Here is an 18,743-nt window from a genome sequence, read left to right on the forward strand (position 1 = left end):
ATTTCAATAGACGTTGATTCTTTAAAGTTTAAAATAAAACTCAATCTTTGAAATTTGCAATAGTAATTTATAAAATAACCATTAATACTTTTCTTGTGAAAAAAATACTTTAATATATATGTTATAGATTTAGGCTACAAAAATGACAATTTCAATGCTGATCCTGTAAATTTTCTCATTAGAGTCGTCCAAATTATTTTTTATTAAAAATAAGTTTAATAATAAAATATAAAAAAAATATTATTTTAATATTGTTTATAAGCTTTCATAATAATAATAATAATAATAATAAACAGAATACAAACTGCCATAGACTTCGCACTGTTTAACTCAAGCGGTAGACTTATTGGCAGAAAGAAAGTTCACGTAAACCTGAGACCAAGGTTCGACCCACAAATTTACTTGTGTGACTTCGAAATTATATTGTATAAAGAAAAACTTTGCATTATTATATTATATTATATTGGAGCTTTGAAAAAAGAGGTGAGATTAATAAATTAAAGGGAACTTTGGTTTAAACTTAAACACGGTTGGTTCAGCAAGCAAATCCAAGCATGAACCAGAGCTAGCTCCAGTTTAGTTACACCACTCCCTGCTAAATCGCCTATGAAACCAACTCAACTGATGGGATAGCAAGGTTGATGGCACCCATTTAAAGATGACACTATTTTACGATACTAACACTAAAAAGAAAAATAACAAAAAACCAAACACGAACAAGATGAACATATCAAACTTCATACAAAATAATTATTATAACATGTCAATTTATATAAATTCAACGTTATATGAGAATGACGCAAATACCGGGATTGTATCTACTGCAAGGTCCTAACGTGAACCTGAAACAAAACTTCGGCACTCCTTTGAATTATGAAATTTAATTAACCCAAAAAACGTGTTACTGTAATTAGATGACGTTAGCAAAAAATGTCTGGTGTACAAAAGAAAATTAACTGGAAGTCTATGGGATACGTAGGTGAAGGAGATCTAGCAATATTGTTCAAGATTTTCATGTGTTTAGAAGGTCATTGGAAGACCATATCACGGTATCCACATCCATGCGTGTCAAGCATAGGTTTTTACTAAAAGAAAAGCTGGAGCAACATAAATCTAGCAGATCGTAGGAACAAGCAATGCAAGTCAACATGTAAAATCAGCCAATGTTGCTTACTTATAATGTTGAATCTTTTGTTTTCTGTTCTCAACAACTGGGTGTTGAATCGGGGTGCCCTTCAAAATATGTTTTCTCTGCATCCAAAACACCCTGAACAAACAAGAGTTCAGTAGTCAGTCTTACCTAAAAGCAGCAGGTTTAAATCCATTGGTTTAGAGAGTATAACCTTTATAATTATGATGGCTGCATCCTTGTTTATTAGCTCATTATACTCTTGACAAGCCAGATTCTGAAATCAACAAGACACATAAATTATTAGAGTGGTGTGTTTGCTATGTTACCAGACTCAAGATGAGTGCCAGATATGGGTATGATTAACTTAAGTTTTCCATATATTTGGTAGATTTAACCTCCATACCTATATTAGAATATATGTCAGACACAAGTGCCGGACATAGGTGCTTTAGGAAAAACTAAAGAATCAGGATAAAATAGGTGGTGAGAACCACAAATAAATAAATAAACTACTTGAGAATTAAGGCAAACCTGAACACAATTTGGGCAACCTGTGTCTGATGAGCAGTGGCAACATGTGAGAAGTTCCAAAGCAGAATGCAAAAGCTCTGTGAAATATGGTTGGATCTGTCGCATATTTGAATGTTTTCACTTTTCATATTAAAAATTGACTCAAAGTAGAATTTTTCTTGATAATGATTCAACTAACCAAGCATCCATAAACTTGCATAAAAACTTCCAATTCCATGGAAAACATGCAATTGCCTTATTCCACTTATTTACTAATCTATGATGATTAAGTTCAAAATTGCATCAAACAGCAAGCAGCATATACCATAAGGTGATATTTTATAATGGCTACCAGATCTAAAATCTATTGACAGAAGGTGAAGAGGCCCTTGCTTTACTGTAAGCCACTGTACCTTAGATAAAGTTAAAGGATTTATCTTTCATCAAGTTTCTAATAACCCAACACTTTTAGCAGATTTTGAACAAAATGAAATTATTTCAAATTTCAATTCAAAGTAACACTCACTCGCATGCTTCAAAGTCTTCAAGCAAAAATATAGATCCGTAGCTTTCCAGTAGTACTGTCAAGTAAGACTCCAGCATTACATTACCTGTTTCGAGACACCAGTCCCTCCAGGATGTTGATCATACAATAGAATTCTCTCAGGAAAGAAACGGCTATCATAAGGATTCGGACACTCTGGAGCCAAGTCGGATAAATTGCATCTCATATATCTACGACAGGGAATTATTAAAAGAAAAAGTAAAAAAAGATCAAAAAGAGCACCAATGTCTAATGTTCATTGGTAAGAAAGGCTCAAAAAGGTTAAATAGAGCTCAACATTTTTATATGAAAGGCTGAGATATTGAAAAGATCTTACATATAAAATACCTACAATGGTACAACATGTAAAACCGCATGACAAGCAGCATGCAGACCTGCACGGAATGAGTACTTCTTCTCTACTATTATTTTTAAGGATTGTGGAACACTAATCCAAACTGCCTGCAAGCATGTGAATTGATATAAATAAGGCATACTAGTTACCAAACGATTATCAAAAATCAAATTGAAATAAAAAATGGTTAATATTGATCCTAAAAGAACCTGTGATTCATATGAATATCTAGGCAGAGAAAGATCAACAGTGTCCAAGACTTGGTTGCTCCCCCTACGTATTCGGCAGAAACCAAACCAAGTAGTTGTTACACTGCAAGGATTTGCTTGAGCTGTTGTTTTTGGGAGTTGATCTTTTGAGACCCGGGCTGGATAGGCCTAAGGAAAACCAAGATGAATGGCAGGTGAAGCTTTCGCATACCAGTTCCAACAAAAGTTATGTTGAGAAGGTGAAAAAGAGGACATCTGATAGCAAAATATATCGTTTCAGTTCATTTCAATTTTATGTCCGATATGAAACTTATCTTCAATCATTAAAGATTGCCTTTCTTTGCTATTTAGTTTTTAGTGTATTTCAATGTTAGTCAAATCAGGTAATAAAGTTCTCTCGTACACCTAGTCCTACAGCCATTTTTTATATTTAAAAACTATGAGGCTAGGAAAGGACTAAGGAGGTGCCAATACCAACTTCAAACATCTTATCAGAAACACAAAGTTTAAGTGTGAGCACCTCAACAAATTTGAGAAAAAGAAGTCTGACTTACAATTTTACCACCAACAATATGTATGTCTGTATAATCCCGAGTCTTTGTGTAATAGTCCATGACAGCTTTTTCGCAATAAGCAATTTTTCTCGATAAATCCAAATCCTTCACCAGATAGGTCCTCCCTTGGTGCAAGTAAACAGCACCTTCATATACCTGTGTCATAGTAACAATTATAAAAGAAACTCAACAAAAGGAGTGAAGAAAGAACAAATTCACTGTATATACATGTAGAAGTAATTAGGAACAACCAATAAACTATGACGAAAGAGAATACACAAGGGTCTGATGAAATGAATAAGTCTTTTTTTTTTTAATTAAGTTCTAAATAAGAGAAAAAGCACGCCTGAAGTGATATGGAAAAGGGTAGGAAAATAAAATTTGACAGAGAAATAGAGGAAGAAAAAGAGATTTGAAAGGCAAATCAAAGGACAAGGCCGAAAATAGAGGATTCCTAGGGATAGGAAAGAAATGAGAAATAAGAGGGGCCAACTTCTTTAACAACAATTCTCAATAGCTGCATTCATCATCAACATAAGCTACTGAAGAATCAGAATAAGTTCTGTATGCATAAGCTACTACTTTACCAAGCATTGGATAAATAAAACAAATCTACAAATATTTTCTTTTATATAGTATTTTAAATAAAATCTCTCAATATTTTAGTCCATAAATAAGTGTGAACTTGTCATGCATCAAAAAATTACACCTGAAAGAAAGCCCTGCTTTCCTCAATCTCTTCTAGGGTTTCATTCAATTGTTTATCTATTACTATATATCTCTCTGCCTCTATTGCTCGTATACTGATTGAACGTGAAGGCCTTTTCTGAAAGGACAGGGTGTAAGAAAATATTTAGTCATCAAAAGTAAGAAGTAAACCAGCTATCAAACCTAAACATAAGTGTCTTACCTCATGGCCCATATAACTCCATATTTTAGACAAAGAATCATTTGAAGGATTAGAAGTCAAGTATCCTCTATTTTTAAGAGCATTTATGGCTTTGCTCAGACCAGAGCCAAAATATTTTTCATCGTAAAGCAAACTCAATGGATGTTCAAGAGCTGCACAAACCAGATGCTGCTCAAGCACCTGAATGAATAGAGCACCTCAGCATTGATTTGCACATTTGTTGGAACCTCTAACATAAATTAATATCTCAATTGCTGAAAACAAAATACCTGCTGGTTTTGAGCATCAATATGACAACACTCAATTGGACCACAGAATAATTTCTGAGGGAATTTCATAAAATATTGATCAAGAGGCCCCTCAAATGCAACATACACAGCAAGAGACGACCTTTCTCTTCTGCCAGACCTACCAGCCTGTTGCCATAGGCTAAATTCAGAAGAGAAACACCCCCAATTAAAAATTATGAAAATAATACTCGTACAAATCAAATGATGATGAATTTGCACCATACCTTGCAATACTACCAGGAAATCCTAGATGCAGAGTAACATCAATATGTCCAACATCAATTCCCAATTCAAGCGCATTTGTTGCAGCAATACCACAAAGCTTTCCACCAAAAAATTCACTCTCTATCCTCCTCCTATCCTGCTCCATAGTCAATAGATATTAAAATAAAGAGAATCATAGGTCACAGTTTTTAACTCCTGTTTTCCAACAAATGCAAATTTGCACTAAACAAGATAATTATGAAAACTAGAAAACTATTTCATAAATAAATTATTGACTCTCACCGAAATTTAATGAACCAAAAAGAAAAGTCAAGACTTAAGTAGGATAACAATATTAGCCCTAAGACAAGAATCCATGTTGAGAAAAATTTATAGCAAACAAAAACTGAATTCAAAGAAGCAAGGGTGTAACTTAGGCATGCCATCAACATCATTGTCAAAATTTATTGACAATAATTACCACAAATATTAAACTGACCTCAGAAACATAACCAGCACGATAGGCACATATGGAATTGACATGGTGGGGAGCCACCTCTTCAAGAATTTCACGCCTGGATAGTATATGATATGAATACAGTTATACACCATTTTCTTGCATAGGATAACAGCTTGAAGAATAACTAGTATATGATCAAATCATGAAGTGAGACATACGTATAACATAAAACTAGCTCACAAAGTTTACGGGATTTACAAAAAGCAATACATCGAAGTCCATGCTGAACCATTTCCGCAAAAAGATGGGAAACTTCTGAGATTGGGCTGAGCAAGAAAGTGAAACATCATTATGATATGCAAATGAATAACAACTTATGACCCTTAAACATCATTCTTTTCAAGGAAGAGAGAAGACTATATCATCAAACCTCAAACTCTTATCAGAAGCGTTTCTACCATCTATGCCAAACTCACTTTTATCTAGCTCCTGCAATTTAACAGTATTAGTAGGTATATATCATAACCTACCCAAGCAAAGCAATGGCAAAATAGAAAAGACAACAATATTAGCAAAAAGACCCACGGTTCTCAAAGGTAAAACAGGATTCCAGAGAACAAAAAACTTTTCCGAAGAAGGACTTCCATCTTTTTCAATCAGCTCCAACGTTGACAAATTTGCAAGTTCCTGAAGCATCAGAAAAAAATATTCCAATTCAGTGAATAAATATAAAGGTTGTAGATCATGCTGGCCCAACCTAATCAGAAGCACCAAAATACAAAAGAAGAACCATCATAACGGGAACATGCAGTAATAGAAATAAAAGCAAATGAAAAGACTAGTCTTTAAGAATCTTACCATACAGTGCTCACGAGGATTTGAAGAAGTTGCCGTACAGAAAACAAAAGATGGATCACTTCCATACACTACAAAATCGACCTCACCAAGTCAAGGGAAAAAAGAGGATATATATAAGTAGGAATCCCTAAATTTCTTTTTTATTACCATGAGAGCAAAGCCTGCGAAGTCTTCTTAGTATAAGGGCAGTATGGCACCCAAATGCCCCCTTATAAGCATGAGCTTCATCAATCACTACAAAACTTTACGACAAGAAGATAGAATTTGGTGATGAAAAAGTAATAAATAGGAACATCACATCTAAACGGGCCACAATTTGACTCAAGATATAGTGTAAAGAATGTTTTCTGATGAATCTCACCTAAGATTTGATAATATTCGACTAAATTGTCTATGTAACGGCAGGATTGCCATGTGTAACATATCGGGATTTGTGATCAACTGCATGCAAAAATGGCAAGGGCTTTAGATAAAAGACAGCTAAATGACAACTGGGGGGAAGGGATGGAAAAGACTAACTCTACATTTGAGACAGCTGATACTTTAGCTAATATACCAATCTAGCATTTTCTCGAAGCCATGTCCTTTCTTTCTGAGAAGTATCACCATCATATACCCCAATATTTATGCCACAATCAAACCCATTTGTCAAAGTTAACAAAGCTCTTAGTTGATCTTGAGCTAAGGCCTGCATCGGAGAAAAAATTGTCAATAGAGATAATGCCCATGGACCGTGTTCATAAAATTGAAAAGCCTAGTAGCAACAAACCTTTGTGGGAAACAAGTAAAGTGCACATGACGACAAATTATGAGACAATGCCTCCAAAACTGGCAGATTATAACAAACAGATTTTCCACTAGATGTCATTGTTGCTACAACAACATTCTTCCCTGAAAGAGATGCCATTATTGACTCTGCCTGTAAAGGCAGCAAGGGCTCAGACATATGCAAGATCTTACCTTTAATAGGATAGCAGTGGTAGAAACAATCCATACCTGGTGGCTGTAAAGTTTATTGATTCCAATGCTTTTAAGGGCAGATTTTGACTTGTCTGAGAGTTCATTAGGTATCTCCACATAGGAACCTTTCCTAGCACCAATTTTTTCAACATGCACCATCTGCATCAGTTATAAATAAAGAGACAATTAGAAGAATTCTTTCAAATAAGAGACAATAAAAATGCTAGCATGTTAGGGCGATTTGACACTGAGGCAAAAGAATGTACAAGATCCCAAAGCTGTTTTTGAGAAAATAAACCCATTATATTCGCACAGCAGCCTTCCTACCAGTGGCTACGAAATTCAATCGGAGAAATATTTCTTTCCGAGAACCCAAACAGAGTGTAGAAGATAACCTGTCCATCTGATCCAATGCTCTTTCTGAGGTGCTCAACCATTTCTGATGGTAGCAATTGACTTGTATCCTGCTAAATCAAGAGGGTGTTATGATGATACAAGTCCCTTAGACTTCAAAAACAGTTTTAAAATATTAATAACAGAAAGGTCAAAGACAGCCCAAAACTGACCTTCAAATGTTGTTCTAAGCCTATCGTAAAGAATTCATGATCTCCAACAAATAATAACTTCTAATGCTTACATAACATATGAGCTAGAGAAACTATGATAGCCAAACAGCATGAATAAAGGTTATTGATATGTAAATTAAGTATTTGACACAATTTAACCCCAATATGGCAAGAAAATACTATTTCACTCAGCTCAAGGGTAAATTATCTATATTTTCATTTTTTTTTTCCTTTTTCACATTTTTTGTTATGCAAAGATAAAATTTAGATCTTGAAAAAGCACCATAACCATGTACTGAGTGTGAACTGGCACATACATGACATCGTCGTTTGACTGAATGAGAATTCGAAGCAGAGGAACTGCTTCTCCTTGCCCGTTTTGCTTCATTTCTTTCCAAAACATAATCACCTTTCTTTACAAATAAAAGCAAATCCTCTAAGGAAAATGATAGCAGATTCTCATAATTCTTTTTAGACTGCACAAAACAAAGATAATTATTCAGTTATTCATAATAGGAAAAAGAAAAAGTGTGTTAAATGCCTACAGCTGAAAACATAATGCAGGGGCAGTCAAGAAACTGGAAGTGGTGAATCAATAATATGAAAGTGCTACAAGATTATCCGGAGGAAAGAAATGATACTTTCCCCATTGGATATTGACAGTGAAAATTGTCCCTTGCTAGTTATGAACCTGAAGCGCATATTATTTGGTAACAGTGAACTTTTCAATCATAAAATGCTATGGTTGAAAAAGAAAAAAAAAATCAACGGATACATACATGTAAAATCAACTTGCCCCAAAACAGAAAATCATGTCATTCATATTATCTGTCATTTGAAAGCTACAGAAACAACTGTGAGAATAGATGGATGATGGATCAGACTCATCCTTTAATGTTAGGTGGAGTTACAATAGAAACAAAAGACATTGTGGAAAGGCTTGACAAATTTAATACTTGCCACACAGGAAAGTAAGGAGAGGGAAAAAAGAGCTCATCAAATCAATTTAATAAACATGTCCTCGTAGATTTCAAGCTTCCTAAGAACCACTAGAATATCGACAAAGGAAATATTTATATATGCTTTGGATAAACAGAAACAAAATCAGGATTGGAAGCGGTTTATATTACCATTAACAACTTGATAGTCTCCCACAAGCTAGTTTTGAATGAACTCTCCCATTTCTTCATTAAGTTAAAAATCTTTGAAAGAGACCTGCATGTTTTACCTGTGAACAAGCAGGTTGAACAGTCCAAAATGTTTTACTAGCTTGGAAGCTTATCTAAAATTAACCAAAAGAAACGGAAGATGTATTTATGTTCAGTAATACCAGCTTCAAGCTTGCTGGCAAACTTGTCTGCCTCCTTTGTTGAAGAATGGGTGATAACAAGTGCATTGCTAAAATTTTTAGGCTCCATATCATTATTTACAAAATACACCACCTGAGATAAGCACAATGAAATGCTTTACTCCAGCATGTGAAAGAAATAGAAGCTCTAAACGAGCACTATTTGACAGATAAAAATCAAACGTGCTTCAAGAGCATTGTCACAGCAAGTTAAGGGATGACAATATAATTAAAGAAATTCAATATTGTGAAATATGACTACAAATTGTACAGCCACACAAACATCCAGAGAAAGCTAAGTTGAAAAGGAATTGTGACATAAAGCACACAAGAAGAACAAGGATAAAATTTCCGAGACTTAACATTAGATTTCATTAGATTTCATGAGTACTTGCCCCCCGTTTCTTGTTTACTTTTCAAAAAGAACAATGAAGTCAAACATAAAGTTAAACCACACAAATTATGCAAGGCATCATCAAAAGAATACTAGGGAAGAATACCTAACGACACAAAAGTGGATCCATATACAAAGACCCCTCAAAGATAATAAGCAATAAACAATTTTATCCATGATTACACAGCTGCATACATGTGAGTATGCATTCTTTAGCTATCCATGCACTACCAGGTTTGGTAGCTAACAGCACAGGTACTTTAGCCAGAGGGAAAATTCCCTCCCAAAATGCAACATGTACAGTTAGATAAAAGTTTCCAATAGTTATACAGCAATTATCATGCACAATCCTTCTACTTCATCTTTTTAAGTCACCCTATCCACTTAATCCAAATGGAAAAGCATGTGGAAACCAGTACACATGTCTAAAGTTAGCATGAAAGTATCTCAATCTTAAGTCACCAACAAGGAACATTGATGGATGGGCTTTGTATCAGCTAGAAACTTGACTAAGAGGTGGTCTATATAACCTAAGAGAGAAACAAACCTTAGGACAAAGAACAGAAAGATGCTCTATGTCCTCCATACAAATCCCAACTCCAAATTTTTCTAAATGCCCCAGAACTTGCTTCAAACGACTTGTAGTCATTCTCTCTGTTTGCAGCTGAAGAAACGCCCACAAAATGCTTAATAAAGCAAAGGCCTCCACAAGTCCCCTCAACCAAGTAGGACACAAACAAGAAGCATGATCATCACTAGTCCGGAATATGGCCTCACTTAACAGCATACATTTCCCAGAATATGGACTGGACAAACAATTCATGGACTGTAAAACCTCGACAAACTTCTCACAATTCTTCTCCTCGAACAAATCCCTATCTGAAGACCGCAATACATTCCACAATAAATCATAAGGATGCCCCTCATTTCTCTCATCCTTATCAATATTTCCTCCTTGTATTCTTCTACTCTTAAAGGAATCATCATCATCATCACCATGACCATTACTATTGTTATTATTACCTTCACTAAACTTTCTCGAATTGTCGCGTAAATATGAGAATTCTTGCATCATATCAGAATAAGTAGAATCCGCAAAGCTTGAGGCAGCGCTTGCGTCGTTAGAAAAGCTAGGGTTTTCGACTTGAGGCTTGTTTTTCTTAGTAAATGGAATCAAAACAAAGAATTCACCAGACTGAAAGGCGAGGCTACTCACTTTGCATTGCAAGTTCAATTTAGTGCCCTGCAAACAAAAAAAAAAACGATTGAGCTTAATACAGTGGGAATAAGAAATGTTGATTTGTTCGTACTTCATACCTTGAAAAAGAGGTGGAAATTGGGAGACGAAGTGGCGGGAGCGAAAGAAAGTTTCAAGAGATGTTTGAGATCGTTAATTGTTGTTTCTGGAGATACGGTAATGGTGGTGGATTCACCACTCAGTGTTCGGACTTCGATTTCCTTCACCGCCATGAACTTTTACATTAATTTCTACGATGTTCTGTTCAGCACGCTTTCAATTTTATCAATTTGAAACAATTAGATATAATCCCGGCAGGGACAAAGGGTAGCTTAGGGAATTTGGCGGGGACTTTTAGTTTCCTTTTTCACAAATATCCCCCGGTTGGGCCCGGTTCGGATTAGGTCTGACTTTAGTCGGTTCCAAAACAACATTTTCTCCTCGGTCTAGATTGAGTTGGGTTAAGAGGCAATGTTTTCTTCAAAGAAAAAGTAAATATAGAGAAAGTTTTTAAAGGGAAAAAAAGGTAATGTTTTCTTCTTCAAATAAATCTTTTTTTTTGGTTAAATAAACTTAAATTATTATTTAATAGTTTAGGTATTATTATTGACAAAAAAAATTAACTATCAGACTAAGAATTAAATATAATTTGAGATCAATTTATTAATAGACAGTAATACATTAAATTATAAATCTAATACATATGAGGATTGATAACTTTTTTTTTATTTGGAGTTATTTTAGTATAATTTTTACAGTATTTTAGAAAATAATTTTAGTAATTATGTTAGTTTTTATTATATTTTATAATTTTTTGAATTAATTATATTTTATATGATTTTGATATTTTTAGAGTTAAATTAGATTTACTTACTATTTTTCTCTTTATACTTTATAATAAAGCACGATCTTCAATTCAAAACTTCTGATAGCAAATAGTCTAGTCCTTTGTAATTTCTACATCTAAGCAAGGGAATACATGATTCATAGAAAAAAAAAGAAGGAAAATAGTATTAAATTAACTTGGAGGTTAATGAACAATTCTGTTGCACGAATAAAACTTCAAGCTTACAAAAAGATAAAAGAGATCTAGAGTGCTCAGTATAAAATTTACAACTATTTTCTCTTTAAATTATTATTATTTTACTCTTTATTAATGGAAATTTATTTTGAATCTCTTCTAATGTGGTTTTCACACAACTTAACATTAACATGAACTAACTATATTTCTTACAACAATGATCAATCTTACTTTTTAGTTAATTAATTTAATTTATTTTCAATTGTTTCTATCATTACTACTTATTTATATAGTCATATGCTTGTTTATTTTGTTTGTGTGGCCATCAAATTGTATTATTTTGATAAATTTGATTGTTTCGAAGATAAGAATTAAGGTTAAGATCTCGATTAATATTAACTTCAATTAACGTAAAGCCCTAACAACAACGTAATTAACACAACTCAAACTCAAGCCACACTTAAAATGATTAAATTTTATTTTATTGATTCGTATCACATAAGAACTAAATAGTTAGTACTTGCCAACTTAAAATTTGATCATAGTGAGGAAAATATATTTTTATCACATTATTATTTGATTTAATACATGCACTTGCATTACAAATTTTCACACACTAGCTATATAAAAAATTAAATAATAACATTTATTTACAATTTTTAATCTTCAAAATAAGTGCATAAGTTACAAACTGAATAATAATTTATTTGAAGTATTGCTTATAATTTACCGAATATAAGATAAATAAAAAGAATACATTTTGAAAAAGTATTAACTCAAAATTCTTTAAAAAAAATGATAGGTTATCACTTAAAAAATCATTCATGAATTGAGCTGGGGTTTGAAAATTTTCAATATTTGACAATTTAAAAAAAATAAAATTAAAAAGGTTAATTTATTTATTATATTGTTATGGCGGGTCAGTCCTGGAAAAAATAACGGCGCGCTGAGAAACCTTGACGGCTCGAGTGGCGAAGACATGGTGACACTGGTTGTGGCGACAAGCGCTGACCCGGCCTCCATCGGCCCGGCCTCTTCTCTCTTAGCTATGCCCGGCTGGCACCCCGGCCCCTCTCTCCAGGTTCAATCAATTTTCAGCCTTCCATTTTTCTCTAATCTCCTTTCGGTTATCTTCTTTAGTCTTGCATTTCGTCCCCGATATCACTCTTCAGGATGCTGCGAGTTATACGAACAAGGAAGTGAGGCTTATAAAGCTCGACAAGCGACTCGTCGTAGAGAACCATCTGGACAAGCGTTGGGAGGAAGCCACCGGCGAGACTGTCGACGACGTCGTCTTTCTCAGCAAACATGTCGCTTCCTCTAATAGACCTGCCCTTACGATTCACCCCATAGGTCTTCATTGTTTTTCCCTTGATTTTTTTTCCCTGTTAGTATGGTGTTTATTTCCTTAAGCTTATAAAAGTGTTTTTTAGGCACGCCGCACCTTCGTGAAGGCGAGGCTTTGATTGCTGGCGGAAAGCCGGGATGGGCTGCACCACCTAACCCCCGGATTGGGCCGTGGTTTAGACTATTGAAGAACATCGCTAATTCACATAATTTAGTTCCTGAGTTTGAGGTAATTCAACGCAATACATTGTTATTGTACAATTGCTTACATTGTTCTAGGAAATTAAGGCTTTATGATGATGATGGTATAAATGAAGCCGGCAAGAACCAGAAACTTATTTTAGTTGGTTGATGAAACCATGTTTAAGCGGTAGCATCTATCAAGCTTGGATTTCAAATCTTAGCATCTGTAGCCCTTCTCCTGTTTCTCTGACTGCAACCTTCTTTGTACCAGGAAAATGAAAAAAAATGGCTGGTCTCGGATAAAGAACATGGTTGAAAATGCTAAGATTGAAATCTAGACCTATTGCTAAAAGTGATTTCATAAACCGAATAGGCGAAGCTTCGAATTTAGTAAATTAGAGTTCCTAGTTAAGAGTTTTTAAAAGTTTTTATTGTTGTTTAGTCCACTGATGGACTTGGATAATTACAAATGTTGAGACTTCTGAATTACTTATAGGTGGTGTGAATTGCACAAGTTTTTTTTTTTTCCTTTTCCTTTTTGATGTTGTTTGATCATGTTGTAGGTCACATTGGAGGCTACTCATCATGGTCCTGAAATCAATTCGCCAACCATGTTCGTGGAAATTGGTAAAACCTTGTTAACTTATGTTACTCTGGCTCTTCATTTTTCTTGAAGTACTCATGTTTGACACTTTTGTTTGATACATATTCAAACAGAAGTGGTTTTGAAATTCGGATTTATGATTTCTCTTAGGTAGTACAGAAGAGTATTGGAAGAGACAGGATGCTGCACAAGCCATTGCTCTGGTGGGTATCTAAGTTGAACCAAATTGACTGCAATCAAGCATTAGAAAATGTAATGCAACTAACTTTATAAAAGCAAAATACTTGATTAAATTATCGGTAAGAACTAAATGTTGCTTTTCTCACTTCTCAGTACTTATTGATAAGCATATTTGCAATGCTTATCATTTTTTATTTTTTTCAATATGATCATGTCAGTACTCACTACTCGGATTTGGATATGTGTCGGATATAGGTATGTGATCGACACAAGTATTTTCAATCATTTTAAGCTTTTCTATGCATTTGGAGGGTTATATCTCTATGTTCATGTTTGAAGAAACATTGGATATGGGTGTAAGACACAAGTACTTTAAGAAAAGAAAGAGTCGAAGTAGCATAGCTTGTTCATACTCACCATCATGAAATGCATGAGCATGCATAATTGAACTTACCAGAAGAAATTTCATTTGACCTTTATATCCAGCATGTTGCAGTCATTCCATAAGGTATGTTTTTATACCTTTGCTTCTCTTCTGAATTCACTTCATTAATATAACTTTGAGAAATGCTATCTTTTTATTTTTATTTTGACAATAGCATCTATGTTGCTCCAATTCTTCATTTTTCGTGAAGCACCCATATCCGGCATTCATATGGAAATTTATATAGGGATATGATCTTCCAAAAACCTCCGAATACATCAAAAAACTTACAAAAAGAAAATGAACATACCTTTAGACACATACTCATATTCGATGCTCATATCGAAATCCAAATAACATAGATAATTTGCTCGATTTATGCACATGGGATGGTTTAGCATCAAGTAACCAAAGATTTTTGTTTATTTTGGACTGAATTTTAATAATGTGGCGTTTGAAGTTGGTGTGGGAAGGACTGGGTCTTGGAGAAAGAATTGCAGTTGGAAACTGGAGCAGGTATTTTCCTGCTAGCCATTTATTTTGTAATTTGCTTTGCATGATCTGATAGCGTTGACATCATTGTAAGATATCTTTTCTTTTTCCTTTTTTTTTTCTAATTTTTTCTTTATTTTATGAGAACTGTGTATTTAGACCTATCTATAGGTCAGGTCAGGCGACAATTTAGATTTTGTTTTTCCTTAAGCTCAAGCTATCTCAGAAGCCCATATCAGTATTTAAAATAATACTTTTACCATTATATTTTAATAATTTTGTTACAAACTGAAACTGTAATTAGGGTCGGGCTGGACCGGCTGAAATAAGAAAATCTCTATGGGAAGGAAAACAAAAGGACCTAAATTGGAAAGTGTTGTCATTCCACCTAAATTTTGCATTAGTTTAATTTCGATTAACCACATACTCTGAAATTCACTTGCTGTTTCTGCTGTTCATTAAAGAGTATGATGATGCAGGGACAATGATAGAAACAAAATCCTTCTTGGTATAGGCGGTGGTCACTACGTACCTAGGCATATGGATATTGTTCGGTAAGTTACTACACAAATTTTCTAGTATCACCTAATGTTGTGTTATTCAGGTCTTTTTTTCTTTTTTTTTTTTTTGAGGTAGAAATGACTTACTGACCTTCAATGATCCTCCATATATTTCAAAAAACTTAGAAAAAGTTGAAACACCTGTGTTTGACTCTCCCACTTGAGTCTAAGTAGCATAGTTATAACACTAGTTTTAATTTAGATTTTATTGGGCATTCTGAAGTTGTATTCATTTTTACTGTTTACTGTGTTGACCACCTATTTTACTTGCATTTATAGGTGGGTATTGGATACAGATACGTGTCCAATATGGGTATTACTCAACTTATTATAAGTTTTTTAATATATTTGGAGAATCATATCTCCATGCCCATGTCCGAATTTGTGGCAGATACTCGACTGGTACTGAAGAGAAACTGAGCAATCAGAGCAACATAGTTGTCAACTAGCGCTTGCCGTTAAAATTCATATAGCCCATTTCGGAAACTGTTTCGTGTTTTCAGCATGACCCCTAAATGAAAAGCTCTGTAAATTATTCCGGGTTCAAAATTTTCAGGAAAGATGGTGTTTGGATAGGCCATATGCTGCCTGGGTATTCTCTATTGATGGAAGATCCTAGAGAAGCAAAATCACCAACAAATTCAACTGTTGTTGGTGGAACTTGGAGAGAAACAATCAGAGTTGCATTTGAGACCACCAAATTGGCTTTCCCTGGAGGAGAAGTTCTAGCACATCTAGATCACAAGTGAGTTTATCTGTATATTACTCTGACTTTTCATATTTGTTAGGTAAAAGAATCATAGAGGCCCATGTACTACGAGTCAGATTGCATTTTGTACCCTCTACTAAAAAAAATGGTCAAATTATTCCCTATACATTAGATCAAAAAGAAAATTAGTATTTTTTGTTAAAAATTTCATCCATTTGTACTGTTAAAAACCGGCATGCCTGACGAAATAGTCAGACAGTGACACATGATTGCCATGTGCACCTCATGCTGAGGTGCAGAAATCAGTTTTTAACAGTAGAAATGGATGCAATTTTTAAAAGGGCCAATTTGTTCTTTGATCCAACATATAAGGATTAGTTTACTCATTTTTTTAATAGAATAAACAAAATGTAATTTAACTTCTAGTATAGGTTTACCCACATATTCAGAAACGGGTACGAGGATATGGTCCTCTAAAGTCCCACCAAATATGTGGAGAAAACTTGGGGAACAAATATACTAAATACTGCTACATTTTGGTGGATTCAGGAGTTTTAAGGGGTGGCAAAGAAATGCAATTATAAGGTTCTTAACTGAACAGAACATAAAGATTGGCAAACCGAGTGACTTCTGTCCTTGGTAATTGCTGTCTATGGCTTATTCTTGTAACTATACATTATTGGAAGTGTGGCGACTACATCCAGGTAATCTCCTATGGAGGTTTTAACTAATTTCAGGTGACTTAGTTGAGTTCATAATTGCTGAACCCACAAGTTCTGAAAACCCCAAATAAAGGGTGACCCCAATTTGGCAACTAAAATTGACTCAACGATTGCGTAAATTAAAATCAGTGCTACAAATTTAAGGTTCAATGACCAACGGCCAGAAAGCAAAGGAGCGAGTCAAGGACCCACCACCATGTGGCCAACATTCGAGGTGCTAACTTTCAGTCGCGATCCATGCCACTGGCCATGCTAAGGCAATCTTGGGCCCATCGTCAATGAATCTTTAAAATGATCCATTCACCTATCAACGCAAGGAGATGAGCAAACCAGAAGAAACCTTGATTGGCTGATCTGAAAGATATTTGGGTAATGAATTATCTAATGGTTAACCTTTGATTTGATCAGTAAAACTGTAAAACAGTTTTTTTAAGGAAATCGTTCTATGCAAAATATCATAAATCAAATTAATAAAGATAGGACTATTAAAATCTGAGCTAACAGGCTTGGCTCATGGAATCTATAATACTGTCAATATCAAGTTCATAAGCAATAAATGAGGAAGGAGCATCTCATTTTGAATGGTTTGCATATAATAAGATCATTCAAGTTAGAGAATGAGTTGCCTAATTAGCATCTTGACTAGTCGAACAGAAGGAAAAATGTTGAAATTAATCCTTCAGCATCACAAGTACTAATCAACAATCCCAATTTTGACACATCATTTGACAGACGTGACAAAGCATTTGTTATTTGGATCATTGTGGTTTTACTACCCAAAGAAAGCAGAAATTTGCTACATAAGAAACTCTGTACTATAATAGAAACAGTGAAATGAACTAGTAATGACTAATAATTTCCTCTAATATCATGTATACCCCAAGCTAAACATAATCTATTGTTTACAGTATCGATTCTTCTAATATTAGTACCCATTAGTCTCAAAATTTCACCTCTTCAATTCTGTTTAGCCCCTCTTCCTCTGTCATTTGAACTGCTGTAAAACGTCTATTATTTCGTTCCTTCCAGATCCAGTAAATACAAGCATTCCATCCAAGCTTCAAAAGAATAGTTATTAATGCCTCCCTTTTAATCTCCTCATTGCCCACATCAATTCATGCAGCCAATTTCCAGCTTGCCTTGCAATTGACAGAGCTGCAAAATTCCTTCCCAATTTACTTTAGAGAACCTGCAACCAAAAAACAGATGGTCCCTAGTTTCTTGCTCCTCAAAGCACAATTTGCATCTTCCATCAATATTCATCCCTCTCTGAATAAACCTTGCTTTTATAGGAAGTCGATCCTGTATAGCTAGTCAAGATATCACAAAATGGGAACCAAAGCAACCTACTCCATGGAACCTCTTCACTTCTTTCCCTTATCCCATACCAGATCCTACTAGCCATCTGATTCTGCCCAGAGAGATCCCAACCTCCTGATTGATCAATATATCTAGGTGCCAAATCCCTTCAAAAGTTTCCTCCAATGCCAGCTTCTGTTTGATTTCATTGGGATTTGCATCAAGGACTCTCCTTTTACCACATATGCCTCAACCCAAGCAATCCACAAAGAGCCTGCTTGAGTAAGGATAAGCCATATATGCTGTAGTATACTTGCCTTCTTCCAGCTCTCCAAATCTCTAAGACCCAATCCTCCTTCAATAATCACAAGTACTTGACTATCCGATTCAATAATCAGATCATCTAATTGCAATGATTTTAACCATGAGAGAACCTCCCTGATAGCAAACACTTCAACTAAACAAGGACTATATAAAAAAGCTTTTTCAAACCCAGAGAAGCATTTAATCTCACGGCCGTGACTATCTCGGATAATAGCAACAAGCTCTACTATATTATCTCGATCCAATCTCGAAGCATCAACATTACATTTTAGCATCTCGGAAGGAGGAGACCGCCAACGAATTTAAAACTTAGTTGTTCATGTATTTCATATGAATTATTAGTGTAT

At 34.6% G+C, this 18,743-nt stretch overlaps 2 protein-coding genes across 12 annotated transcripts; one reads left to right on the forward strand and one right to left on the reverse strand.

Annotated features, from left to right (window-relative positions):
- Window positions 1-861: 861 nt before the first annotated feature.
- Window positions 862-10,850, reverse strand: LOC107912104 (uncharacterized ATP-dependent helicase YprA). 8 transcript variants are annotated; one of them, XM_016840156.2, is made up of 27 exons: window positions 10,612-10,836; window positions 9,842-10,537; window positions 8,883-8,994; window positions 8,683-8,780; window positions 7,870-8,028; window positions 7,382-7,450; window positions 7,023-7,145; window positions 6,796-6,945; window positions 6,583-6,714; window positions 6,388-6,467; window positions 6,174-6,268; window positions 6,027-6,094; window positions 5,754-5,855; window positions 5,599-5,657; window positions 5,387-5,494; window positions 5,208-5,283; window positions 4,729-4,865; window positions 4,484-4,643; window positions 4,215-4,394; window positions 4,014-4,130; window positions 3,305-3,460; window positions 2,751-2,918; window positions 2,539-2,648; window positions 2,254-2,377; window positions 1,664-1,759; window positions 1,344-1,406; window positions 862-1,267 (listed from the first exon to the last, which is right to left on the reverse strand). In XM_016840156.2, the coding sequence occupies exons 1-27, from the start codon at window positions 10,762-10,764 to the stop codon at window positions 1,205-1,207; spliced, it is 3,654 nt and encodes a 1,217-aa protein (XP_016695645.1). In that variant the 5' UTR covers window positions 10,765-10,836; the 3' UTR covers window positions 862-1,204. The 8 variants fall into 8 exon arrangements, 6 of the variants coding, with proteins under 6 accessions (XP_016695645.1, XP_016695646.1, XP_040961460.1 ...); XR_001688071.2 differs by having other exon boundaries at window positions 1,224-1,267; window positions 2,169-2,377; window positions 10,612-10,840; XM_016840157.2 differs by lacking the exon at window positions 4,014-4,130 and having other exon boundaries at window positions 10,612-10,840.
- Window positions 10,851-12,403: 1,553 nt separating this feature from the next.
- LOC107912102 (D-aminoacyl-tRNA deacylase) lies at window positions 12,404-17,226 on the forward strand. 4 transcript variants are annotated; one of them, XR_001688068.2, is made up of 10 exons: window positions 12,404-12,633; window positions 12,725-12,905; window positions 12,986-13,128; window positions 13,646-13,709; window positions 13,837-13,889; window positions 14,751-14,806; window positions 15,262-15,336; window positions 15,899-16,087; window positions 16,601-16,755; window positions 16,903-17,226. XR_001688068.2 is itself a non-coding variant. In XM_016840154.2 (9 exons), exons 1-9 carry the CDS (start codon window positions 12,532-12,534, stop codon window positions 17,027-17,029), a joined length of 975 nt encoding a protein of 324 aa, XP_016695643.1. In that variant the 5' UTR covers window positions 12,404-12,531; the 3' UTR covers window positions 17,030-17,226. The 4 variants fall into 4 exon arrangements, 2 of the variants coding, with proteins under 2 accessions (XP_016695643.1, XP_016695644.1); XR_001688069.2 differs by having other exon boundaries at window positions 16,918-17,226; XM_016840154.2 differs by lacking the exon at window positions 16,601-16,755 and having other exon boundaries at window positions 16,918-17,226.
- Window positions 17,227-18,743: the final 1,517 nt, after the last annotated feature.

The sequence above is a fragment of the Gossypium hirsutum genome, chromosome D11 (genome assembly GCF_007990345.1).
Source record: "Gossypium hirsutum isolate 1008001.06 chromosome D11, Gossypium_hirsutum_v2.1, whole genome shotgun sequence".
Taxonomy (NCBI): domain Eukaryota; kingdom Viridiplantae; phylum Streptophyta; class Magnoliopsida; order Malvales; family Malvaceae; genus Gossypium; species Gossypium hirsutum.

What these genes read in the sequence shown, in the direction of transcription:
- LOC107912102 (XM_016840154.2), top strand. Translation starts at nt 12,532, where the DNA reads ATGGTGACACTGGTTGTGGCGACAAGCGCTGACCCGGCCTCCATCGGC. An exon ending in CTGCACAAGCCATTGCTCTG is followed by an intron (nt 13,890 to 14,750) that starts GTGGGTATCTAA and finishes TGGCGTTTGAAG; the next exon opens with TTGGTGTGGGAAGGACTGGG. An exon ending in AGGCATATGGATATTGTTCG is followed by an intron (nt 15,337 to 15,898) that starts GTAAGTTACTAC and finishes CAAAATTTTCAG; the next exon opens with GAAAGATGGTGTTTGGATAG.
- LOC107912104 (XM_016840156.2), bottom strand. Translation starts at nt 10,764, where the DNA reads ATGGCGGTGAAGGAAATCGAAGTCCGAACACTGAGTGGTGAATCCACC. An exon ending in AGACTATCAAGTTGTTAATG is followed by an intron (nt 8,029 to 8,682) that starts GTAATATAAACC and finishes TGTTTTGTGCAG; the next exon opens with TCTAAAAAGAATTATGAGAA. An exon ending in TTGATGCTCAAAACCAGCAG is followed by an intron (nt 4,395 to 4,483) that starts GTATTTTGTTTT and finishes CTATTCATTCAG; the next exon opens with GTGCTTGAGCAGCATCTGGT.